The sequence below is a fragment of the Canis lupus genome, chromosome 22 (assembly GCF_011100685.1).
Source record: "Canis lupus familiaris isolate Mischka breed German Shepherd chromosome 22, alternate assembly UU_Cfam_GSD_1.0, whole genome shotgun sequence".
Lineage (NCBI taxonomy): Eukaryota > Metazoa > Chordata > Mammalia > Carnivora > Canidae > Canis > Canis lupus.
The window spans coordinates 47,855,625-47,883,315 of record NC_049243.1 but is presented as its reverse complement, the minus strand read 5'-3'; the positions used below and the strand labels follow the sequence as shown (position 1 = coordinate 47,883,315).

Sequence of the window (27,691 nt, the reverse complement as noted above, 5' to 3'; positions counted from 1 at the left end):
TCTCTTTTAATTCGAATACATGCCCCTTAATTTTCCAGGGGGCTCTGAGCCCTGTTTGCCAGAGCCCAAAGAAGAGCTAGGTCAGTATTGCCAACCATATTTCTGTGGACATAGAAAAGGCAGCACAAATGTTTTTCATGATATATGAAGTGCTCGTGTGAGCCAGAATGAGTTAGAGATGTGGGCTCACTCTGCCTGCTGGCATGGCAGTCCTCTCCAGGGTGTAGTGAGAGTCTGCGTTGACCAGGGGGAGCAGTGATTCCAAAGGCCATTTCTTATGATGCCAGTGGAGATCAGAGCTTCAGAAGAACCGTTATTGGAGCCTGGGAACCAGGGAAAGGGGAGTCCATGGGGTGGGGTCTAGAGCAAACAGCGTGGGGTGGAACACCAGGCAGGAGGCAGCAGCAACTGTCTGCAGGAACCAGAAGGGTAGAAATTGCTGAGGGACCATAGGGCTGCTAGGCCCCTCCCGAGGGAGTCCTTGCCTGGGTGGCCAACTACATCCTACCAGGGGGCCTCCGTCAGACAGATGCTGCACCCATGTCTGCTCACAGCAGCAGAAAGCCCTCCCCAGTCAAGGCCCACTGCTTCAGCTTCTGAGGACCTTGGCACTCTATATGACAGGACAGAAATCAAATATATTGAACAGGATGTACTTCTGTTCATCTCTCTGATAGATTCGTCTCTCAAATTTAAGTATTTTCTCATATAAGGAGAACCATGATGAAGAAGGGGGATAAAGTAGTAAAATAAGATTTTAGTCAAAATCTTGTCTGGTAAATCAAAATGCTGAATTTTGGGAAGTATTACTTTTAATTCCTTTTCCCACTGATAGAAGACACAAAAATGAGACTAGCTGATGATGCCCACAAAATTGGCGATTCTATTTTTAAAAGAAAGACATACTTGATCTCAAAGCATGAATGTACAGGTGGATCTTCAGTGGACCCTCTGGTTGGAACAAGAGTATCTGTGATGCAAAAATATCAGTCAGCTGCAGGGGGGTCTACTTATTAATCCACATTTCCTTCAGGTGGTGGATTTCAGAATCTAATGATTCTACTTAATCCATATCCTTAAATTGTTCCCATACAAACCCAAGACATAAGTAGTCTGGTATATATTTACTGAAGATAAAGCGTGAATGGCCCCAAAGAACATCAAATGGGTGGTTTTCCCATAAAATGTGTGTTGGGCAGTCATTTAATAATCTCTGCATCTTTGGTGAAGTGCCTGCCACTGACTTGTAGAGCAATGGCAGTCAGGTTTATTAAAAAGAAGACTGGGTTCCTGTATAGTAAACCTACTGACTTGGGTGGGGGGCCTGGCAGGAAATGCACATAAGTGAGTGGGTCAGGTAGGGAGGGTGGCAGATGGAAGGCCCACACCTAGCAGGAATGCAGGAGCAGCTAGCCAACTCCAGCCAATTGTTACATGCAAAAACCCAGCTCTACATTGCTTGACCTTTCCACTTTCTGAAGGAGGCTGGGATTTCAGCACCTAATTTACATTACAGAACACAACTTTGTGTGATTCAAATATATTTTTGGGCTGCATCCCCTTGGAGCCTTACTTGCTGGGAAGAGATATCCACTAAACTTGGATTGCTAGCTTCCTGAGCCAGGCAGCGACCAAGGCTGTAGGCAACACTGAGGGAGCCAGCAGTCACTGCTGCTGGGCTGGATCGGGAGATGAGGTCTAATGGGGAGCTAATTCTGCAACTTTCAGACATTTGACTTTCACCCAAAAGACCAGGGTACTTGACCAACAGGCATCCTCTAAGAAAAAAAAAAAAATACTATCCTCCCTCTTTACTGATTTACCAGATAGGAAATATCCACATTGCCTTGTCTCTTTCCAGACGATGATAGATTCTGACTTAGCCAACCATATGCCCTTGCCCTTGGTGGACACTTGAAGAAGAGCTGACCAGTGAGGCATGCACTTGGTTAAAAGCAAAATACTCTGTGCAGAGGCTGAAACACGGAACTTGAGGGGGTCAGTATCACCAATTCAACCACTGAACTAACTAGCCCTCATGTGAGAGGGTGCTAAAGAACACTAGTCAATGTAGGATTCTCCAGGGCTTCACAGGCACCAAGTATTACCACTTTCTGAGTTTTCTACCTTGTGGTGGATATCCAGGAACTGAACATATGAATAATTATGGAAATCGTGAGCTTCCAGATGACTTCTAGAAATATTCACACTTTTTACATAAATGTGTTCATTCCAAAGACTCAGGGGCGTCACATGAGCTGCCTTTTCAAATGTTAGCTCAATATTAAAGTCAGTAAGAGCACTTCCTGCTTGGCTTAATTGATAGGAAAATCATTTCAGTGAAAAGACCCAACTGTTCCTATGGATCCAAACCACAAAACCATTAGAAGAGAGGAATAATGTTAAATCCTCCTGTGAATAGCCATCCAATAGTGTCTTTATAGTGTGGGGTTTGAAGATGTGGATAAAATATGCCTTAGAAAATATTTGTGTGGTTTTGCTGAAATCCAAAGGAATCTCAGTGGATCTGAATGGCACCAGCAAGGGATCTCATGCGGACATGTCCAAGCAAGGCAGATGCATTAACTGGGTCTCCAGCAAAACTGAGTTTTCTAAGACTGAGGCAATGTTTCATTCATCCTTATATCACTGATGTCTAGGCTAGGGCTGGGCATATAGGAGAATTTATTAACTGTCGGGTGCACAGAGGGATGAATCGATATTTACTAAAGACACAACACCACGATGCTGGCATCAGCAGACCAACAGACCACTCACGAGCGAGATACAGCAATGGAGGCAGGAGAAGAACCCTCCAGGGCAATGTATTTCTCTACGGTCTTCCTAGGCAGTTAAGGATTCGGGACTATCTAAGGAAAACAAACACATTTCTCCCTTCCCCTACTCTGTTGTTATATACAGATAAAAGGAAAAATATTCCAGGCTGGGGGAAGAATCACTCACAAAGACAGAAACATGGCAGATAAACAAAAATGCCACCTGAAGAAAGCTTCTAGACTCAGTCGATTCCCTAGAAGTCTTCTCCCGTGGTTACAAGGCCCTGTTTCCTTGGAAGGTAGTTTTTAAAAGGGTGTTTCATGATCTCCGTAAACAGACTATTAATTTTAAAATTGAAAACAGAATGGAATTTCCTAAAACTCTGGCCAAGTAAAGGAGGCTTGCCTGTTGCTCCTCATCCTAATATCCTTTCATTTACAGTTTTTCTTTTTATTCTATCATGTATGTTTCTCTTCACTGCTATCTACTGCCCCCCGCCATCTCTCTACTGTTTGATATTCTTTCCATCTTTTCCCTAGTACTCCACACATCTTCCCCATGGCAGTCACTAGTGCCTGAAATTCCTTGATTTTGTCTGAGAAACCAAGCTTGTGCAGTATTTTAGTTGAAGTAAACTGAACAAAGGTGTAGGGAAATTTGTATAGCTTTGGCTGTAAAACAATTCTGTACTTAAAAATAGTATGGATTACCGAAGTCAAAAGCAAATGTCTTTGGTTTTGGTGAACGTAACATTATGGGAGCAATTCTAACGATATGTGTTAGTAAATGAACAACTTTTAAGCACTTTGGCTGATTTCAAGACTATGCATCAACTTGAACTGCATAAACAATTCAAAGATGAGCAGTTTATGAAAAGACACTTTGGAAAACAGTCCTATTTGTTATCTGGGGGGACTATTGTTCTGAGAGAAGGCAGTGTTTCATGCCACATTTGACTTGTCTTCAAAATGGGTTTTTATGTAGATAGAAAGGACACATACTGGGGAGAAAATTCTCACACTTGACAATGGGTTTCACTCTTGAGAAGAACAACCTGACACTGGCTGGAATGCCTACAGAATTCAGCAGAGCTTAAAGAGTAGTATAGTTAGGATTCTTGTTTTGCTCTCTGTCATTAACTCAAAGTTTACATTTACATTCAAAGTTCTAATTCCTTCGTGTTCAATGGCCTATCATTTTGCTGAGGACTCATTTCTAATATTTTCCATCTTATAATATTTTTCAGATATACTTTCCAAATTTTGAAAAAACTATCATTTAGAATATTAATAGTTGAATTTTTTGCACAAAAGGCAATAATGCTGGCCTCACTGAAGATTATTGACCAGAGTCTACACTGACAATTTATATTATCTGGACAAAATAGGTATGTGGAAATTCATGATGTGAGTGAGACTGCACTGCTCACATGAATCCATGTCACGTGTGGAAAAATCTAGACTCTTGTGAGTATGGGGTGAAGCTTTGATCCTGATCCCCTTTTCTACTCCACATCCAGCCTCAACAAATCCAATTCCCTGGGGGGAATTCTGAGGATCATTTCTGGTGTTTTGTTTTGTTTTGTTTTTACAGCGAGACTGGAATCTAGTCCTTTGATCATCTAAAAATCCATATGTCATTCAAGGGTGACTTTCTCCTGTAGGATATAAAAGAAGAAGAACGAAAGGACATAGGAGAGACTTTTCGTTTCCCATGCTTCTCCCAATGCTATAGAAGTATTTAAAACAAAAACATATTCAGGAGTGTTGTGTGCTTGTTTAGGAAGAGAGGAGCTCTGGGGCCGTGTTTGCCCTGCAAATGCCAAGGGAGGTCAAAACAAAATGAAAATGAAACCAACTACTAGACTGGAGGGCCACACCACAGCCAGGAAAAAAGAAGGAGGCAGGTCAAGCCATGGTATCCATGGAAAATGGGCAGGAGGGTGGATGAATACACCTGGTAGTCAGGCAGGGAAAAGTCCCAGATTTTTCTCTTCCTATTCACCAGCTGACATTCCTGACTCCACACCAGACATCACATCCCTCCGCTCCCAACCTTCCCCAGGAAACATCCCAGTCACAGGATTCACCGTGGGTAATGGTTCCTCTACTCCCATCAGGTGGAGATGGTGAAGGACTTTTCTATCACACAGCTGTCTGGGGCTTTGAGTTAGGCATGTGCTTTTGACATCTCTCTTGAATCTGAGATAGAGAAACATCCACACACACGGTATTAGGCCTGTGGTGTTAGTACCATATTATCCTTGAGCAATGTCATAAGTTAACTTCGGAGACCTATCAAGTTCATCACTGTCTCTATAAGAACATTATTTGAGTTTCCAACCAAATAACAAAGGGAGTTCTGAACAAACATTTTTAAAATTAGGGACTGTGGGGGATCCCTGGGTGGCTCAGCAGTTTAGCGCCTGCCTCTGGCCCGGGGCACTATCCTGGAGTCCAGGGGATCGAGTCCCGTGTCGGGCTCCCGGCATGGAGCCTGCTTCTCCCTCTGCCTGTGTCTCTGCCTCTCTCTCTCTCTCTCTCTCTCATGAATAAATAAATAATCTTTTAAAAAAAATTAGGGACTGTGTCTGCATATTAAAGAAAGCTAAATTCCCCTACTACATCAAGAAACCGTAGATAACATTTGGGCCACACTATATAAGAAAATATTCTAAAACACTGAGGAAAAATTATAAAACATTTATCTAGAAATAGCATATTTAGAATATTTTCACTGAGGTGTGGCATGGGAGGCTACCTGGGATTAAAGAGGCTGCCCACATCTGAGGCTATTTCACTGAAGGTGACCTCTGGATGTGAAGGTGGAATCTAAGAAAGCTTTTTTTTATACCTTGAAAAAACAGTTTATGCAGCAAAGGAAAAGAGATTTCAAGGGCAGTCATTTATACCTGCTCTTTTCAATATGGGGTTTTGCTCCCAGTAATAAATGGAAGATTTGGGCCAAGAAAAATCACAGAAACAAGATCCTGTTGGATTCAACATAACGTCCTTAGTCCTGCTCAATATCCTGCTTTTGTATCCAGCGCCATTATGTTAGATTTAGAATCCTGAGCACATTTTGGCCATGGTATTCATTTTAACAGTGGAGCAGAATGTATAATTCAGCCTGTTAGCAACTGGCTTTTAGGACGCTAAAGGCAGAAAAGCAATCAAATGCTAAGATTCAGTAATAGGAATGGCAAGATGAATGTCACGTGCAGGACATGAAGTGTGTCTTGGTGTCTTGTAATCATCTTGCACATTTCTGGAATTGGTGGGATGACACTGCCATCTAATAGAATTTCCAGCAAAATTAGTGGATTTTTTTTCTATTTTAGTTCTTTGCCTGTATGCTTGCACATCCATGTCACAGAGAGAAAGAGAAAGAGAGAGAGGTTGATTAACAAACTATTTAATTGTGTTTAAAATCATGGTGCAAAGGAAAAATCAAAGAACCCTGGAGTAGAATTTCAGGAGGTGTCTCTGCCACCAAGTTTCATGACCCTCTGAGTCTTAGTTTCTCACTTTGTCTGCACCACATCAGCACCTCTGCAATGTGGTAGAGAGCTAAACCAGGTTACCATCTGTCTTCCCTAATAACTCCCAGGAGGAGCCAAAGTATCATGGTATAATAGATGGCAAAATGGAGACCAAAAAAAAAAAATGAAAATACATAAAGAAAGCTCCTACATTCTCTTTTATTTCTCAATTGTTGTCTTCTGTTAAAAACTCAGTGGTACAGACCATCCTTTTGGCATTTCTACTTTTTCAGATGATCATTTTTATGTAATAATTGCTTTGACCGGTAATTTTTGCATGTTGGTTTACTGCCTGTCTCCCTTATTAGGTTAGACTCATGAGAACAGGGACTGTTTTGTTCGGTTCTGTATTCCCAGAATTCTGAATTTTACACTACACATAGTAGGCTCTTAATAAATGTTTGTTGAGAAAAGGTATGAAGGTGCATTGCCACTGAGTTGAAAGTGGGTTTTTGTTACAGCCTGGCATATCTCAGAATAGATCCAGCTTCCAACAAGGATGGCTCTTGAGGAGGAATTTACATTTGCGCTCAGTTACCTGCTTTATGAAAACAGAACTCATAGAGGAAAACACAGCAACAGAAAAGAATTTTTAATGTAAAAAGACTAATTTTGTGCTATGGATTTAATGAAAGTACAATCAGATCATCTTCCCAATCCTAATCCCTGCTTCTTTGGAGAAATGTCTATTCAGATCCTTGGTCTAATTTTAAAAATTGTGGTAAAAATAGGCATAGCTTAATATTTGCCATTTTAACCATTAAGAGTGTAGTTCAGCAGCATAAGTACACTCACTGGTGAGCAACCATCACCACCATCCATTTCCAGACCTCTCCAGCATTCCAAAACGGAGCTCTGTCCCCATTAAATAGTAACTCTCTATTCTCCCTTTATCTCAATGCTTATTTCCTTCTTCCTTCTTCCCTCTCTCTTTCTCATGTTTGGCTTCAAAATGGAATCCCTGGCTTTCTGTGTCACACCTGAGTCATCAGCAACTTCCCAGGCTTGCTTTCTAATTCAGCTCGCTGGCCTGCTTACAACCAAACACCCTCCCAGTGGCTCCTTTGAGTTCCTCCTCGAGGCTGCCCCAACACTCATTTCCAAGTAGTGATGCTCAATTAACCTAAGACTGTAATGAAGGTAAGGTTCTGCAGAGACCGTGGAGAAAAACAGTATCTCTCTTTCTCAATTACCCTTGTTTGAAAAAGCAAAAAATGAAAATCCCAGCTGAGAAGATTCCTCTTGGTAGACTATTCCCAGCTAGAAGTTATTTGCCATCCTGGGAAGGGTGAAATGGTGTCCTTGTCCATTTGCATTCTAGCTCTTGTTTACTGGCCTGAAATTCGGAATTTCCTTGCGGTTTTATCAAGCAGTGATATTTTCAGGCTATTTGTGATATTGAACTTGGATTTCAAAAAGATTTACTTCTATGAAAACTTTCTTCTTAAATGGTTAAAACTTTAAAAACTAATAGTGAAAAAAACCTAATAGTGAAACTCGTTAGAAGTTTTTAAGGGAACCAGATAAACAGGCTCATCCAGATCCTACTTTTACCATGAGCTCAATCTCATTCAACTATGGTGGAGACACAAGAGAACAGGATTTGGAGGCAGGCAAACCTGAATTCTAAAACTGTCCAGCTACTTCCTACCTACTTGAATCTTAAACAAATTATTCTTTAAGATTTGTTCTTGTCTGGAAAAATGGATAAAACACTTCATGGAATTCTGTTGAGTAGTTAATTAAATTAAAAATTCTGTTGAGTAGTTAGTTAAATTAATATATCAGACACTATGTATAGCCAGTGTCTGATATATGAGTGGTTTTTGGTGAATGCTGGCTCCCTTCCCCTAAAGGAGAAGGGAAAACATAAAATTTGGTTTCAGCTTCTATTTAAATGGGCACTCAAATAATAATACTGTGCACTTAAATTTATGCGATCCCTATGGCACTCCATCTATGTTGGTAATAAACCTGATTTAGATGAGATTAAGATGTTAAAAATGTCAAACACACTGACTTTCCTTTCTATATTTGCATATCCTGACCAGTCACTGACAACTAAATAAATACAGGCTGAATTTCTTTATTTATTAATGAAAGTCTTAACTGTCACTCATATTAGTCATTTTTCAAGCTAAAACCTTTTATTACAAAGCATCAACAGCCATCAGTGTCTGATGGTCAGTGTCCACTGCTGTAGAAAGTTAACATCCTATGAGAGGCAGGATCTCCCACGTTTTAAAGTTAGATCACATCCAAGCCCAGCTTCTTAGGCCCATTCTTAAGCATGTGTTACCATGGGTAAGTGATTCAACACCTCTTATTCGTAGTATCCCTCATCTCTCCAGTGGGAACCAAACATTGTCCCTAACTCATTAGTTGAGAGGATTAGATAATGTATTTACTGAGTAGCTGGTGGTAAGAAGCACGTAAGACCATTGTTTTATTTGGTAATATTTCACCTATTTTAACTTCCTATGCTAAGCCACAAAACATGAATATTTTGAGAAGATACATACACAGCACTTACTAATAATTTGTAGATCACCATGCTTAGAGCAAACCATGATTTTTTTTTTTTTTGAGTAAGGGACAGAAGTTTATTAAGTAAAGATACAGAGAAAATGAGAGTTTTCTCTCTCAGAAGTGAGAGGGGTCCCAACAGGTTTGCCCAATGATTTATGGACATTTGTGCACACCAGTCTTGTTTAAGACACATCTATCTACACTTCTGTCTTGAGACCTTCACCTCCCCTCTTCCAGGTCCTGTATATACCATGGACAGAGCCAGGGGACTTATGTTATGAGCTTCTGTTAAACAACAACAACAACCCTTAAACACCTTTTTCCAAGGCAAAGAAGTATAATGGGGTTTTCTTCTCATTCTTGACACACTCCTTAGATTTCCCCTTTCTGACTCCCCTCCTTGTCCAAGGGCATCCTTCCTGTTCCAGGGATCAGAGAAGAGCAAAGAAAAGGCGAAGAATAGAAATTGATTCAAACAATTCCTTTTCTCCTGAATTCTCACGACTAAAACAGTTCTCTGGCCCTTTCAAATATTTTGGTGTAACAATGACAAATACTGAAAGAATGACTGGTAGAAGAGCTATGAAATTATTACTGGAAAAAATATTTGGAGAAAAAGAAGGAATCAAGTTTAACACCCCTGGCTATCTTTTAGATTCCTCAAAAACCTTTCTAAATTCTAAGAAGGCAGCAAAGCTATTGATTATTCAAAAACAAATGTATAGTTAACACACTCCTGCTGCATTGTGGTTTGACAGAGGACTAAGTGTGGTGGTAGGAGACAAGTGTCTAACCCTTATGTGACCGTGAGGGAGTCACTTAACCATTTCTAGGGCCTTCTCATTGTGTCATGGAAGGTTCGGGCCTTGGGGAAGTTCTGAATCTGGTTCTGCCACTTGGCTGATGATCTTGGACAAGCTTCTCGGCTTCTCGAAACTATTTTCCTAATTTTCGTACTGGGGATAAGTACAGACCCTTACAGGGCCATATTGGGTTTTAATAATTCTTATGAAAGGCTTCTTCGCACAACATCTGGCTCTTAGAAAGTGCTCCATAAAGGAGAGCTGTTGTCTCTGTGCTGTCTATGGGTTCTCTACTTTGTGGCCCTTTGAATGTTCATTTAAAGCACATTCTCAGGAAGACTGTATGTATGCTGAAAGAAGAAGCAGTACCCTAGGAAGGACACAGATAACTGGGTTCTAGTCTTGGCTCTCTTAATATTTGTGTGACTTGGAGAAGCTTCCCTGCCGACCTGGGCTCCTCTTCCAATTTGTAACTTGCATCACAATTTCCTTTTTTATATTACTGTGGTGGTACGGCAGGATTGCAGTAAATTTGCTCCTATGACTTACTGTTTTTCAGGACTAGGAGGAGTTGATGCTGGTCTTGGGTCAGACCTGCAGCGCCTGATGTAACCATGACTGTGGGGAAAATGGGTGACAATTACAATGACCAGCTTGATGCTGCTGCTACCAGAAGTGCATTGTGTGAACAATGAAGAGGATCTGTGTTTGATTACAGGAAGCTCACTGACATAAGCTCTGAGGATCTCTGGAAACTCCCGAGTGAAGGGAATGATGATAAGAATATAATCTGATCGCTGAAAGTAAAACAGACCAAAAGCGCCGGCATATTAGACCTGATGCTGAGGCATGACAGATTCTAAACGCTAGAATAGCTACAGTTTTTCCAATGTCAGAAAATACCAGTCAACAAATTGGTCCTTCATAGCACAAATAAAAGGGAAGACATGTCAACAAGAACCATTCTTTCTATGTGAGTCATTGGAGAGATGTCTTACGGAAGGCTGATGTGGCAGGGGTGAGGAACTGGTGAAATCCAGGTACTACAGGAGCTGGAGAAGACCCTTCGAGAGGCCTGAATTTTCCTGATTCGTATCTATCCCTCTCCATATTTTGTTTTCTCTCTAACCCAGTTTCATCTCTTCAGTGATACAGTAGCTTCCTTCCCTGTGAGCCTGACCTTGGCCTGTCCCAGCTAGTTTCCACCTGCTCCCTTGCCATATATGAATGTTTCCAAGTCTCTCATTTAACACATCACTGTCCTGTGCTTATCACGCCCTCCCAGGCCCTCAGTAACGAATCTCTCCTTGCCTATACAACTGAGTTTTCTAGTCCTGCCCAAATGCCCCTGCCCGCAGGGTGGCCTATGGCTAGTAGTTTCTGCCCCTGTGAGCCAGTGTCCACCCCCCTCCTTTAGATCTGACAAAATAATAGCTGTCCTCTCTGTCTCCACTGTGGGATAAAGCCCAGAACTGATTCTGAAACTCCATCATTACCACATAGGCTATTGGGGAAGCAGGTGAAGCAACAAGAAGGCACAGACTTCAGGGTCAGGTGGACTTGAGGTCAAATGCAGCTCTAGTACTGACCACAGCTGGCCAATCTGAGCCTCAATTTTTGTCACATGTGAAAGAGGGAGAAGAGGACCCACCCAATAGAGTTAAATATGAGAATGCATGGTACCTGGGTGGCTCAGTGGTTGACCATCTGCCTTCCACTCAGGTCATGATCCTGGATCCCCAGGCCAGGGATCTAGCCCCACACTGGGCTCCTCGCAGGGAGCCTGCTTCTCCCTCTGCCTGTGTCTCTGCCTCTCTCTCTCTATGTCTCTCAGGAATAAATAAATAAGGTCTTAAAAAAAATACGAGAACGCACATAAAGCGTGACGGTGGTACACTCGTAAGCGTCGGTTCCCTTTTCTCCTTGCCCCACACCATCTCCAGCCCTTACGTTTCCCACCGGTTCTTCCTTGTCCAATTTCCACACATCCCTGAAGACTCACCTCCTCAGCCCCTTTAGGGATAAAGTCCTGCCATGAAGCTTACTTCCCACATGGTAACGTTTGAGTATTTGACTATTTCGCTTTGTGACGTTTCCCAATCGCTCCACGTTTCTGTGCCCAGGCAGGGAGCTCCAGGTAGCTGGCCCCTCTCCACACTGGTGGCCTCCAGAATGACAGCAGGCTCCACCAGGTCTGACCTTGGAGCCGTCGCCTCAAGAGATGTGGCCTGGAGGGAATGCCAGCAGAGCTGAGCGGCCAGACTGAACGCCAACGGTCTGTGACACACAGTGGCATCACATCCAGTAAGTGGAGGAACAGTCAGGTTAGCTGGCTGCCCCCACCCCTCATCAGGAAGCGGTGAGGATCTCTGCGCTCCACCTGCCCACACAGGAAGGCTGGCAACTCCCCAAACACGCAGGTGGAAGTGCAGGAGGGCGGGCGGCAGTGGCAGGACTAGTGGAGATAAATGCCTATACATCAAAACTTTACTCTGTTCCTAACGACTTTTATTAAGACTGAGACCCCATTCGTCTTTCAGCCCTTGAATGTGGATCTGAATTCCTTGTCACTCGGCTCTCTTTCCTTACAGATCTACAGCTGAAACAAACAGGCATGCAGGACGAACTGTACATTCACTCTGCTCAAGAGACGAAAGAAAACCCCAAATTAGGAAAGTTGAACGTGGTTTTATTACCATCAACAAAAGCCAAAAAACCCCTGGGAATAGAACTTCTCGGTCTCAAAAGACTCACCCCAAATTCCATCAAAACGCAAAAGGGGATGATGGGGTTTGAGGGATAATAAGTAGGACAATTCACCAGGCAGTCAAGTTCCACGTAAGGACCCTTGACATTTTCTCCTCGCCTGCACAAAATTGGAGCTGATATTATGTCTTTAGGTGCTAGATACAAAAGAATTCTACCCAAGTTTCTCACCATGAGGTGTAAATTATTCATGAAAAATGAAAATGTACCAGATTACAACGCTTACATAACTTAGCCTTTCCTCTGAGAATCTGCAGATACGTTTATTAATTAAAACTCATGCAAAGCAGCTGCTTCTGAGGCAGAACACTGAAAGGTCTACTGTCTTCTTATTTTCTGATTTCTTGCAGAGAAACAACCAATATGCCTCTGTATGACTCTCAGAGATCCAAGACCCACCTCTCCTCTAAAAATGTTTTGACCACACTCATTAAGAAGTCTGGTTCCCGATGCCCTAGCCACATTGCGCATGGCATTTACATTCAGATTGCCCAGCAGCTTTAACCAATGGTGTTAACTGAATGCAAGTACCACAGTTTCAAAAATTTGTGGGGTTTTTTTGTTGTTCTTTTTTTTTACTTGAAGAGATACAGCAGACTCCAATCTCTACCCACCCTACACAAGCACAGGCGCGCGCACACACACACACACCACTCTTTATTGCTGCCATTCTCCACAAAGTATTTGATGTGACAATTCTGCCTCACTTGTAGCAACCTGATCCATTACTGAAATGGAACCCCCTTCTATAGTTAGAACATCAGCGAAAAGTTTAAGGTGGCTAAGCAACTCCGGTGGTCTGAAGTCTACTGCTGAGATAGATGTCCCCACCTGAGTACTAGTCACAAAGGGCTGGATTTTGACATTTGCTGTCTGGGCCTTTCTGAAGCACAACATAGTTGGGCCGCAGATGCTTTCTGTAATCTGTTCCCGGGAACCAGCAACCGGGAGAAAGGAGGAGTGTGAGCATCTGTACGTGGAAGCCAGTTACTACACTGTGTTCAGCAGAGGAATCTCACAGAAGCCTCCTCCCCCCCTACGCCCCCTGAACCAAGGCTTTGCAGAACCAAGATTTTTCTTATGAAAAAAACAAGCTTCAAATGGGTCAAGTGGTGAATAGTGGGGAATGTTTAATGCCTCCTACATTTATCCGAATATAGTCCTGACAGATGGCTTTGCATAATAGATATTTTATGAAACTCTTTGAGATGAGAGTTTAAAGTAAAACATGACCTTACCTTTCTAGATTTCTCGGTTAGTACAGGCTAACTTACATATCCAAAAATCTTTATACAAATAGCTTTGAAGTTGTGTTCACTTCAAACTTCAGAAGGAAGTAAAATCTGATGCTTTTAAGCTTTTTTCTTCCCTCTCAAGTAATCTGTAGCAGGCCAGAGAAAGCATAATGTTCTGAATCCGGTTGCATGTAATTATTTTTTTTTTTTGATGTGATACCGTTACCATTGATCATCATATACAGTACATTTATATCAGGCAGGTGTGGAAAATGGGATTTTCTGATGTAGCAAATATTCTAATAAATAGAGGTTATGTGTGTATATTATTAACTAATTTTCAATAAACCCTTCCTCAGGTCAACTTTCTGTTGAATGGTTTTAATCTTTGGGGGCGGTGTTCAGAAGATGTGACAAGACCTGGAGGTCATAATTTTAAACCTGAATTGTCACTTTTTGTAGATGTGATTTTTTAAAAAACATATTGCCAGAAATGTAACTTGTTTTCACCAGCTTTGAAGGTCCTGGTGGGGTGGGCACTCCATAAAAAGTTTCCTAATATCCAAGGGTAAGAATTTTTCTTCCTAGCACAGGCTCATTTCCCAGAACAAATTAGACGGATAACCATCCCCCCTACCCCCATAGCCCTCACTGCAGAAACATGGGCAGTGTGTATTCACTCCACACCTGGAGGGACTCTGTCTTTTTTTTTTTTTTAAGATTTTATTTATTTATTCATGAGAGACACAAAGAGAGGAAGAGGTAGAGACATATGCAGAGGGAGAAGCAGGCTCCATGCAGGGAGCTCAATGTGGGACCCGATCCCAGGACTCCGGGAGCACGCCCTGAGCCAAAGGCAGACACTCAATCGCTGAGCCACCCAGACGTCCCTGGAGGAACTCTTTCTTTTGAGCAAAGGCTTAGGAGGTATTTGAGTTTTTGTGGTTCTGAAGTCTCACTTAGGTAGGAAGTGGGAAGCCACATGTTAGAGGTATGTCTATGAGGTAGAGGTAGAAGTATGTCTCCACATGGAGATATGTGACCAATGAATGTGCTCTACTGCTGTCTGTGAAGGCACTGAATTCAGATCCTACAGAGGCAACTTCCTGTGGCTAACCCTTCGTGTCAGACCAAACTTCTCCTTCTGCCAATAAATGGGATGAGTTTTGATATCTGTTGGGTTAAAAGTAACTCTCTCCATGTAAAGAGCAAAGGCAAGATGAAGTAGGACCACTTGCCAATGGCCACCATCTCAGTTTGGGCTCTTGTGAAAACCTCTCAACAGTCTCCACAGACTCCCCTGCCTCAGAGCCATCTGCTCATTCTCCCCAGAGTTCTGTCCTTTCTTGAAGACCTTTATCGGCCAAATCAGTCAAGAGCCTCTGCCTTGGCTTTAAGACTCAAACCCAGCTGTAGCCACCTTGGCACAGCAAGGCTCTGACCAACCAGACTGTTAGCTCCTCACCTTGATCTCACACTTCCCTGCCTGCCTGTGCACATATGAGCACACAGGTAGAGGGCTCGTAGAACTCAGAGGCTAGACAAAGCACTTCTAGCTGCAAGAGTCTACATAAACTATATTTTAGTTGGGCCTTCAAGGATATTATTAGGTAAAGTAAGTAAACTCTGTATATAAATGAAGAAACTAAAGCTTAAAATGTATTTATTTGAAAATTATTTCCCCCCTCTTAAAAGAAAATGTAGTTTTGAAATAAAAAATAATAAAGCCATGACAGCCCAGACTACCAGTTATAGGAATTCCAATCTGTACTCTTGTTTTGTTACATGAAATTTCTTACAATATGAAAAAAAAAAACCTAGGTAATCCATATACTAAGCTGTATACCTGTATGGCTTTTAATGTATCCACTGAGATTAAATTTGTCCCAATATAGGCGTCTATAGATTTATACATTCCGACTATCTGTTAGGCCAAAAGTGACTGAGGTATATGGTATTCTTATTTTCATTTCTACTTTCCTTGTTAACGAGCCATTTGTTAGATGATGGCAGAAGTAAAAGTACAGTCTAGGGAAGGGATTCACACAAAACAAACACATGAACCTAGTGACATATGAACCTGCTTCACTAGGAACCTGCTTTACTTCTTATCTTATATAGGTACTGCTAATAATTCTCGGTTTACTCACTGGCTATTATCTTACACAGAATATTCATATATGGTTATATATTACAATTAACATAGATCAGCTGGGTGGTTTCTAGACATAAGCTGGTTCTTACATCGCTGACTTGGAGCCAAGCCCCATTTCAGTTCATCTCCCTGGCTCAGGAGTGACCTTAGTTTGAGCTGCATTACAAGTGACTCTTTCACAGTGTGTTGCTATTGGGTCCCACATGAAAGATTGTTGTATTTGGGGAATGAAGTGACTTTCTGTATTTATAATTATGAGAAAAGTGGTGTAGCACAGTGGTTAAGAGCAAGGCGTTTGGAGTCAAACTGTCTGAGATTCACTTCCAGCAAGACCATTTATTAGCTGTTTAACTTTGGCTAAGGTAGTTAACCTTTGTCTTAGTTTTAACATCTATAAAATAGGAATGACCAAAGCTGTACTCATAAGACTGTAGCAAGGATCAAGGGAATATATCTATACATATGTACCCTCTCTCATATAATATAAAATATGGGGGTATGGTATATAATGTAATATGTAATACCTTATATGAGACAAACCATTTAGAACAGTATCTTGTACATAATAAGTACTTTGTAAATAATACTATTAGGTAGTAATAAGACTATTAAATATAATTTGTATGTTAAGGCCCAAAGACCTTAGTTAAAACAGGAAGCAGCTACTAGGAAATGTGTTTATTGTATTTTTGTTTATGTATCTATGCCAAGACCCAAGCAACCAAAAAATTGTTTTATATTTCCCCAAAGTATTTGGATTTTTTCTTCACTGAATTTTAAACTACAAGTCTAAGTTCAGATAAAACTTTCACTGCCAGTTCCTTGATGAAGCTCTGAGGACAGAATTTTTAAATTTGTTGCTTGTTCATCTTGGCTCACTACAGGCTAACATGTAAAGGTGCCCTGGACCGGAGGCTCTGTCATGGGATGTTCTGGTCTATCTTCGGTCTTCTATGAATGACTTGGATCTAATCGCAAATACCCATGAGGTTTGAATTATTTGAACTGACAGTCTAAATTGATCAAATGAACTGAAAGGCTGTCAAAACTTCAGCACATTTTGTGTTAAAGACATATCACTCCATAAAGGAAAAAGGAGGTGGGATGCTTAGCACGCCCTGAGCTCCAAAAGCCCTAGCACCACTTGACAAGTCTACTTGTGTCTACTTTTCTATCATCCCAGACTAGGGGCCCAGCAGAGCAGCTGAGGGACCACAGGTCTGCTGGATCTTGGGGCTGGATGGGCCTTCAGAGGTGATCTCATGCTAGGCTTCCTTTCACAAAGGAGGAAACTGAAACTTACTATGTTTAAATGATACCTCATTCATGTAGATAGGATTCCATCTAAGTTTAGAGGGATAAATTAATAAGAGGATAACTTGTTATGTCACAGTCATCAGCAATCGCTGACTTCGGCGGCCCTGGAAGGATTTCCAAGTTCTTATGTAGCTGCTTCACTCTTTAAAACTTGTTGAAAATATGTAAAAAATATCATGTCTGAAAAATGTATATTTATGACTATTTCTTCTTCCGTGGTTTTCTTGTGTAAGCAGATCTTCACCAAGAGCTGCTAACGGATTTCTGTTCTTCATCAATGAAGTGTAAACCTGCAACTGTTACATCCGATAAACCGCAAAATGCAGGGTCTGGGATTCTCGAGGCTACTGTCAAATACTTTTTTTAATGATATATCTTTAAATTTAATTGAAGTTAAGCCTGTTAGTTCCTTTACCAATCACAGTCTGCTGTAAAATGATATATTTGACCTCTGCATGTCCCATGCCTCCTAACCCTGCCTGCCCTACACACACACAAACCTACATGTTTGCATGCAATCACTCAAAGATTTTTCCACCAAAGGGAGCCCCCCCCAAAAAAATCGCCAGCCTGGAAATAATTATTTATAATACATGATCAAGTATTTATCATAATAATGGAATTTACCTCAAACACCAAAGTAGTTTATCTTGACTTCCTTTCCATTTGTAGGAAAGATCTCTCAGTATTAGAAGTACTTAACTTGCGAGGTGCCTGAGTGGCACAGTTAAGCATTCAACTCTTGGTTTCAGCTCCAGTCCTTATCTCAGGATCATGAGATCGAGCCCAGCATTGGGCCTGGCACTCAGCTCAGATTCTGCTAAAATGTCTCTCTCCCCCTCTGCCCCTCCCCTCTGTGCACCTGGTCACGCATGCACTTTCTCTCTCTAAAATAAATAAGAAAAGTGCTTAACTTGCTATATAGTATATTTCCATCATAATGAATACTGCTATATTATACTTCAACCTTGTTTTCTTATGAAAGGGCTTTGTCACAAAAATTGTCAAAAATCACAAAAAAATGTGGTTCAAGGCAGCTGGACTTAGACATAAATTTCCAGATATCTAGCTTTGTCATAACAAACAAGCAAAGGAACTGAGTGCTTTGAACCTAGTAATGGAAGGATGCAAACTGTCTCCCCCTCTTCCATCCCATCACTTCTTTTGACTCTTCCAAGCTAAGAAACTTATTTGCTATTCTTTGCCATATCTGTTTGGAAGCTGAGTTGGCTTTCCTTAGAGGTAAGCTGGCATTTTTGAGGTGGTAAGTGAAGAACTAAAGAATTAGGAGTAGTGTGTACTTGCCTCTAAGAGCACCTGTGGGCTCATCTCCCCCCATTCCTTTCCTGCTTCGTTACAATTCAGAGGACACAGTGAGAACTATCATGGGATTTGACTTTTATCCCTTCATTCAAGTGCTCTCACACTTGTCTCTTCAGTGATGAAACCTTCGGCACTGGAATTACTTATTCACTTGAACGTAGAAAGAGTGTGAGTCAGCCCTTCCCACCTGTAGAATGCAGTCTGGAGTCTGCCATTTATGCCCTGATGCAATTTCTCCCATTAGTTCGGACGTTCCCTCCAGCTTACTCCTCTATCTCTTTTTGTCTTTTATCAGTACAGTTGATTAAAAAAAATTAAGCTAAAAACAAAGCCAAAACCATTGCTCTTGTATGAAGGGAGGGCATGCACAATAACATGTCTTTCTAGGCGAGGTCGAGGGTTTGTGCTCACCCATCCTCATGCGCATCTCCTATGCCAGGAGCACATGTTTGCAAGTTGGTTGGCTGGGGGTTAGGGTTACAGTCAGCCTGTGATTACAGGGTGGGAGATGGCCAACTGGTTCTCACTGAGAAATAGAACATCCACGGTCTTACTGGCACATGCATTAAACCAACAGAGTTAAACATCCCTACTCAGTTATATCCAGCCTTTGTGAACTCAGCGCCCAGCGTTCTTCTTCCAGTAAGCTCTGGCTCTTACGCCAGTTTCTAGACAAATTGTGAAGTGGGAACCAGTGAGTCTGGGAGCACAAGCGACCAAGGCGAGATGTTGAGAAGGATCATTCAGACCTCAAATTGGACACGAAAGCCAAAAGGGGAGACTTTTCTAAGAGCAGAATTTTTTTTCTTTTCCTCCCCAACAGGTGATAGGGTCTGAATGACCTGAATCGAAACATAGCCAGTTTTCAAGCACCCATGGGCAAGCTTTTACAATTTTTTTTTTCTGTGGCAATTCACAAACCACTGGATACGTAATGCTGTACTAAAAGGAATTTAAGCCTGTCAGGTTAATTACACAATATTAGGTACGAAAACAAACAGTGCAACACAAAACATAGCTACATCATTATTTGCAGTAAATGTTAACTCTAAATAAGTGCAACCTGTCCATAAATGCTTGCTATAAACTAATTAAAAAAATAAAATTTGATGGATAAACATGAAAAAAAAATTCTCACTGAGAATTTTTTTTTTAAATATCAGCACTCATTTAGAGTTTGGGATTTGTGAAAGAAAGCTTTAAAAGGAGCAAACCTGATTGGCTGTGGCTGTTGCTGCGAAGGGGACACTTGTTGCAGGAGTTGTTGCTGCAGAGACAGTGGCTGACGTAGCGCTGTGCATCATGGGTACTTTCAGGAGGGGAACCATGGGAGCAATGAACAGGAGGGTGTAGCATTATGGTAATAGAAGTGGTATTTTGGCATGGTGAATATCAGAGCAGCAAGCCATCATGGGTTAAACCAGCAGATGGCATGCAATCACAATGCAAAGCAAGGAAGCATGGGAGAGAAATAAAAAAGGGAAAATAGCTTATTACAAGTACAATTAAAGGAAGTTTTAAAACATAATCAGTGATTCCCAGAAAGGCCAAAGCAGATTACTTTGGTTGATGTATTTATCAACATTTTATTTCTAACAATTTATCATTCCCAATTTGGAATCTATGGTCATAGGTACTAATGGTTTCCTCTACAGATGCAAAATGTTAACATCCAATGACATAAGAATATATGATAGTTGGTTTTGTCATTATAAAACATCAAAGGCTCATTTGGGGTAGGATTCTTTGGAATTAATCATGGTTAAACTGAAGACTTTTGTCAATTTGGGGCTGCTTTCTCTAGCTGAAATTGTGGGATGTGGTGGTTTATTTTGGGTTAATACATGGTAGTGCAAAAATCGTGGCCTTGATGTAAATTCTAACATAGTTACTGTGAAATAGGCAGATTTTGCCAATGTTTATTTCTCTTTATTCTAAATGGAACTCATCCATGCGTCCTAAAGACAGACTTTTGTAACCAAGGCGCTGGATCCATAGGAATAACTATACAGTGTTAAAATTTAACATCTAAGGGAGTGCTAAGGTACAAATAATTATCACAGATAAATCAACACTTAAAATTAAAAAGGATAATAAAGCAAGGTAGTTCAGACATTTGTTTTCAAAATACATCCATGTATAATTTTTAAAAATAAATACTTCTGGGAAACTCTGATAACTCTAACACACAGCAAAGAGGAGATAAAGGCACACCACTATGAAACTTTAAAACATTGATGAAATTAGCCTGCCTTTCTGATAAAAGTAAGCCTTTTTTTTTCTTATGCTAAAACAAATAAACTATAAAGAGAAACAAAATACAGATCATTAAAAAGCAGTACTTGTGGTTTTATGTTTTGTAGTGGTTGTTCTAGCACAGTGATTGTTCTGGTTACATTAAAACGATCATTTTCTTAAATATACAAGTACATTTTAAAAACCTATACATTAAATCTAAAGCCAAATAAGCCTTCAGATCTACCATTTCCTAAAGCATTTCTACCATCTCTGAAATAAATTTCAAGCAAGTGAAGGTACTGTACATAATATAAAAGACAAATAAAAAAGGTTGAAACCTACCAATACTGGTAGCGGGTGTCATGCACAAAACTGACCCTGCATGTCATGCAATGGTAGGTGGAAAAAGTGAATAAAGGGAAAGAAACAGGTTAGCGGTTTAGAGTTAACATTCAAAGTGAGATTGAAGCACAACCAGAAATAAGTAGGGTTAGTTAACACAGTCTTTTAGAGTTATTCACATTTTTAGTACTGACACAAATATATCTGACTGATCGTAAGCCAATATTATTCAAAGCTCACTCCTTAGATTCTTTTCACACTTTTTATTCATATCCATCGACATTCTTATAAGAATGACATGTGACAGTACTGAGAGTGTCCTTCCTCTAAGACCTCAAAGTATTTTACAGACATTATCAAGGTAATCCTCCAAGGTAGTAAGTGGGTATTTTACAGATGAAAAATCTGAGGCATAGTAACTACTCCAAGGTCATCATAGTGTAAGTCAAGGGTAAGGCTAGAAATAGAATTATATTCCTAAATCCAGGTCAAGTTTTGATTCACTAGATTAGGTTGACCTTACTGCTTTAAAAGTTTGCTTCTTTGCTTGTTTGGTGTCAAAAATAATGTGAAAATGAAAACAGTAACTAAGATTCCCTATCCTCCAGATCAAATGGCTCTCAGGTCAGGTGAATTTTAAATTATGGCCTGGAAGCCCTACAGCATAGGAAGCCTGATGTTCTTGTGACAGAATGACCTGGCTGTGTATGGGATCTGTTTTCTGCTACGAGATTCATCCTGATAAAGGAGCGGTGCCTAGCAATAAAGCCTAATGAGCGTAGAGGCAAAACAATGCAGAACTGGAGCTGAGTTAGGACCAGGGCTAGTGATTTTGTCATGGCCGCGATTAGGTGATCCCTGAGGGAGATCTTTGGCAAAACTCCTAGGAAATCTCAGGTTGGTATCCAAGTGGAGGGAGGGAGGAGGCGGAGGGAGGGAGGAAGGAAAGATTTCCATCCTTCCAGGGGAATAGCTGCCTTCCCTACCGGTGACCTTATTAATGTACTTGAATCCAAAATCTCTGACCGTGAAGACATGTTTGTTGTAGAGTACTGGAAAAAACGAATTCTCTACTTCCGGTTCCATTCCTTAGAATAAAAATAAAGGTAATATAAGGATTATATGCCTAAAGATTGGGTGTCATGTAGGTGACAGAGCCTTCATTTTTAATGAATGAATGAAAATTCTCTTTAACAAATGGGTGTACTCGCTTAGAGTTTTAGAACTGCCTTCTGAGATGCCAGGTGAAGACTCTGAGACGTGTAAGCCTTTGGTCTCTCCGCTGACCTGTCCATACGTGAGAGATGCTTTCTGCCTAATCTATGTTTTGGCCAGGCTAACACTGACTAGTCGGGAACAGAGGCTGTTTAAACTGGGTTACTACTGGATTCTCCAGCAAATACATGTTAATATATCCAACTTCACACACACGCACACACACACAGACACACACACACAGACACACACCTCAAAATCCTGTCGACGACACCTCTTTCTCCCTATCTTTCCAATCTTCATAAACAAACTTCTGGAAAGCAACCTGCTCGTAAATTTTCACTTCCTTTATTCCATTTACTCTTCCAATCCTCTCCAGTTGGACTTCCATATTCAGGTCTCTACTCCAACTGCTTATGTCCTCAAGAACTCCCTATTTCTGCAATCAGTAGGAACCCTTCCATCTTCATCTAACACGTGTCTTGGTAACATTTAGCACTTGGCCACTACCTCCGTAATAAACCACCCCTTTCCCTTGGATTTCAGATACTCCCTGCCCCTTCCCCCACCCCCGCCATGCATAGACACACACATACTCTATATCTCTAAATGCTGCAGTTTTTCAAGACTCAGTTCTGGTTCCTTTTCATCTACTCTATGCCTTTTCCAGGCATATCATTCAATCCAGGATTTAAATAGCACCTATAAGCTCAAGGCTTCCAAATTTATGCATCTACCTTCCCTCTTGAAATTCTCTGCTCCAGCTCACCAATAAGCCAAAGCAATTCTGTTTCTAAAATGCATCTTGTATTTGCCGGTCTGGCATCCCTACTGCCACTCCTCCAGTCCTGGTCACCATTATCTCTAGGCTGGACCATGTCATGATGTCCTAACTCGTCTTCCTGCTTGTTTCCTGTCCCTTGCTTAATCCACTCCACTCTTCACCTTCCTAAATACAGGTCTGTTCACTTCTCTGCTGGAATGATTCACTGCCTTTTCATTGCTTTTAGGATAAAGGCCCCCTATGGTCCATTCTCTAACTATCTCCCCAGCTTGGTCCACCCCTCTCTGGAGGCTGGCACCATGATCCGGGCAGATTAGCCTCTCATTTCTTTGAACTGAACACATCACACTTTTGTCCTACTTTTGGGCTTCCCCCAAGCTGTTCCCACTGCCTGGAATAATCTTCACCCCACTCTTTGCATTTTCTAGGTCTAAAGGTACATATCACTTCTTTAGAAAACTGTTTAATTATTCTTTTACCTACCTGCCATTTAAATCAGTTTTCTATTTTCAAGCTTACCAAACTCTACTTTTTCATTCATAGGACTAATAAAGCATTTAAGTCATAATTTATAAGGGCATTTATTGACCATCCATCTCTCCTCCTTTCCTGTAAACTCGAGGAGGGCAGGGTTCACGTCTGTCTAGGTCTAAGGGACACATAGCAGATGGTCAATTGGTTGAATGAATTTTCTCAGCCATTAGTGAGTGTATTGGGAGCAACTGGTTCCTAAAGTTTATTAAAGTACCCACTGTGTAAGTGACTTCATTTTAAAGCGAACTATGGCTGGATTCAAAGTTATCCTTATCCAAATTCTTCTATTCTTTTGCATTCCAATGTTGTGGGGGGCGGTTTCTTGGAGGGCTCTCCTGTGTCATGGCTGCAAATGTCACCAGATTGTGAACCACCACCACCAGCTCCTGTGACCACACTGAGCTGAGAGTGAACGATGTCACTTTAGCTTCAGTTCAGGAAGTGGCTGAAATGCTCCACCAAATTAACTTGATGAGCCTCTCTTTCTCTGTGGTCTAAAAGTGATATGAATATTGGAAATGTATAGCTTTTGCTGTGTGTGACTGTCTTAGTCAGTGCCAGATTCCGCACCTCATCTTTTCTGTCTCTGCACCCTCTTCCTACCCCTTACGTACTTTCCACTGCAGCTAAAATGAACAACTTTGCAGTCTCTCAAATACGCTCTCCCCCACCTAGGCTGTCTCTCCCCCTGCCTGGGATGCTCTTCCTCCACTGATATAAGCTTCCTTTGAAAGTCCTAAGCCAGTTTCTTCTCCTTGGCCAGTCCCTTCTTTCTCAGTATCCTTGTCCCCAACACCCACGGCACATGCCCAGGGCCCTAGTACACTGCCTCTTTCTGCACTCTCAAATGGCTTTGCTCAGGCCCCAGGGGGGCCCTTAACGCTCACTCAGCACCATATTGGTTTTTCCCTAGTTCTGAACTCCTTTGTTCAGAACTTAACTATATGTTCAAGAACTGTGTGCCAAATTAAGGAGTGAGGGGCAAATAAATTTGCTTAATAAATAAAGAGGTGGGTGGCAAATAAATTAAGAGGTACAGTTTCCACTAAATGCTGACAAATCTTTCACCAAAAGTGTGATAGATAACCTTATGTAGCCTTGTGGTTTCTGATCATTAAGCAGTATTTATGCCAGTGCTTTTCCTGTTCTACTTATTCTGCACATCCCAATATAATGAAATAAATAAAAGAGGGAGTTGGTGGGTCGTTTTGTTCTGATCGGCTGAAGCATTTCACTAAGGCACTAATTCTATCAACAAAGATTTCTCAACCGTTCCCTGCTTCCACTGCATAAGTTTTTCAATTCTAGAATCTATGAGTCAGGATTCTCTGGATAATTTCATGAGTTACATATTCCACTTTGTAGCACAGACACACAGCCTCAGTTTTTCCACCTGCAAAATGCAAATAATTATGCCTGCCACTGGCAGACCAATCTTGAAGACTAAAGAGACAATGCCTATAAGAACACTTACAGTGTAACTCACAATAAACCTGTCAGAGAGATGCCGAGAATTATTACCCTGCTAGTTTTGTAAGTGTATGTGGTTTCTGCTTGCCTAAAGTATCAAAGAAATAGTATAACTCCTAGATTAAAATAATCCCTATCAAAAAAAAAAAAAAAGAGAGAGAGAAAAGGAAAAGTCTCACCCACTACAAATGTGCTAGGGCATCAACAAGGTGATAATTATATTAGCATGGTTTTGGAGAAGAATCCCCCTTTTTGCACAATGTTTTATGTTACTATCTCCACAGCCTGGAGACAGAATTCCTAAAATCCAAATTCACATTGTGTCAATGGGGGAGTTTTCATAAGCTATCAAAAACTTCACTGTGGGTAACAGATGGTAGGTAGACTTACTGTGATGGTCAAGCCACAGTGCCTACAAATATTGATCCCTTATATCGTATACCTGCAACTAATATGTTATGGGACAACTGTACCTCAGTGGGGAAAAAAAAAGAAATAAAAATGAGGGATTTAAAAAAAAAAAAAAAAAACGCCCAAAATTTCACTATGAATGGACTTTCAGTGAAGGGTAACCTCCAGGAGAACATGAGATGCTTTGTGTTTCATATATATGATAATTGATATAAGGTATTTATAGAAAAATCAAAATCTGTCCATTTTAAAATAATGGGCCCACCATCTACCAAGTCACAAAAATTATTTTTGAACATCATCACTTAATTTGCAGAGATTTAAGACAACAGTGATTAACAATGATTATCATTACCATTTTAAAATTGAGTTGAAAATGTGGTTTATGAGAAAGAAAGCCTGAAATAAAAACTAGAGCCAAAATAAACACTGAGATTTCTGCTATGCATTTAAGTGGGGGAAAGATTATGCTAACTTCCTTTTGATTGAATTATTTTCTTTCATCATTTAAGGAAAACATGTGAAAACTTCTTAGAAGTTAAAATACCATTTCAGAGCATGAGAGCCACATAGTTTTTCACTATGATATTGATATCATGTTACAGATGGAAACTCTTGTAATTCACCGAATTAAGTGGGCTAGGACCCACTTTTGGGCTCCCAAAGTCCACACAATTGAGGGTTGCTGGACACACTTGGACAGTTTTTAAAGAATCCAGCAGGGGGCAGAAGTGCACAACCACCGCAGCCAGTACAGCCTATCTGTCCTCGATACAATGGATTCATCAACAAATAATCAGTCATTGTAGAAGGGATGTTATCCATTCTTGCTTTGGAAGTCTTTAAATGGTTTCCAGGTGAAATATTTTTAAATGAGGATTCTTTCAGTGATTTAACAGAGCACTCATTATTGGATTGAAGTGTTAAATACAAGGTAGAGGCCTTCAGACTTTCACACGACTTAGTTCCAGGGTTTCAAAGCATTCCCAGGAAATTGTAGTGAAATTATTACCCAGTCTCCAGAAACAGACTTGTCATTTTATGTTTTACCCCTTGGTACATTCCTCCCTAATTTTTTCTCCTAAACTATCTAGCGATGAGGTCTATAAAATATTTAAAGAAATCATAGAAGACCTCGAGGTAAGTTTACCTACGAGTAATTATTCTACAAATTTTACAAAGATGTTATATCTAGTGGATTACGAGTACAAGTACTGCTGGGCTACATCTGAACTGAAATGTCACTAGCTGAAGTTGTAATATAATAGCAGGGAAGCCCCAATAAATACTCATGTAAAGACTTACTCTATAGGTCTGTAAGTCTTCTTAAGAGAAGAGTAGAAGTGAAATATGAAAACTAAACACTAAGAACCATTTTGCTTACATAATTTATATTTTTACTATAATTAATATTGTCAACAGGTTGATAGTTTTTTTCAAAGTGTAGCTTTTATACAAAGAATACCATAGAAATATTTCTTCTCCTCCCTCCTACATTAATGCCTAATATGCTACAGGATTTAAATAAATAACAAGCCTGAAAAGTCCAATCATGTAGATTAGGACCAACAAGCTCTTTTTGTCAAAATTGTTGTATATCTATATAAACCTTCAAGTCACTCTCATGGGATGAAAACTTTGACCTCAAAACTAAGCCCTAAATGGACAATTTCCTCATGAAAGCCTAAGTCACTCTCTGGTTCTTTTTTTTTTTTTTTTTTTTTTTTACCCTAGGAAATCTTATTTATTTTGAGGATATTATCCCTGCTTCTAATGCAGAACAAAAAGTCGAAACCGTGATCCATTTAAGGTGATTCTATGTTCCTATATTGTGTTTGTAGGTCTGTGGTCAGGGAGGTGGGTGAAAAAAAGGGGGATGGTTGCTATGGATCACACTTCTGTTTCTTCATTTTGATCTGGTGTTTTATGTCTGCCAAGCTCTAAGGGAGAACCCTGTGACTCCACATGTGGAAGCTGGGTGGTGTCGTGTCATGGTATGTTGGGCTGGTCACAGGGAAACTAGGTAGTGGGTTTTTGTGTCATTAGCTGTGCCACCTTGGGAAGTCACCTCCCATTTAGGGGGCCTCAGTTTTGTCATCTGTAAAACAATTGCCTGGATGAGGAGATCACGAAGAATCCTTTACGCTTCAAGATTCTGTGACTAACAGAATTCATCTCTTAGTGGAATGATACAGTTAATGGACCTTAGCAGCTACTATTATCAGGCATTGGCTTAGAAATCAGGATAAG

General features: G+C 40.7%; 1 protein-coding gene across 10 annotated transcripts in view; it reads right to left on the bottom strand.

Annotated features, from left to right (window-relative positions):
• MBNL2 (muscleblind like splicing regulator 2) overlaps positions 1 to 27,691 on the bottom strand; it is a 161,888-nt gene that overhangs the window by 6,190 nt on the left and 128,007 nt on the right. For 5 of the 10 annotated variants that reach the window (XM_038569886.1, XM_038569892.1, XM_038569887.1 and 2 more), the window contains one exon: positions 21,028 to 21,063. The exons of 2 other annotated variants lie outside the window; for them this stretch is intronic. In XM_038569886.1, coding sequence (XP_038425814.1) covers positions 21,028 to 21,063 — 36 coding nt within the window. Of the gene's footprint in view, positions 1 to 19,661; positions 19,757 to 21,027; positions 21,064 to 27,691 lie in introns of all 10 variants that reach the window. 3 more of the 10 variants (XM_038569893.1, XM_038569895.1, XM_038569890.1) reach the window with 2 other exon arrangements.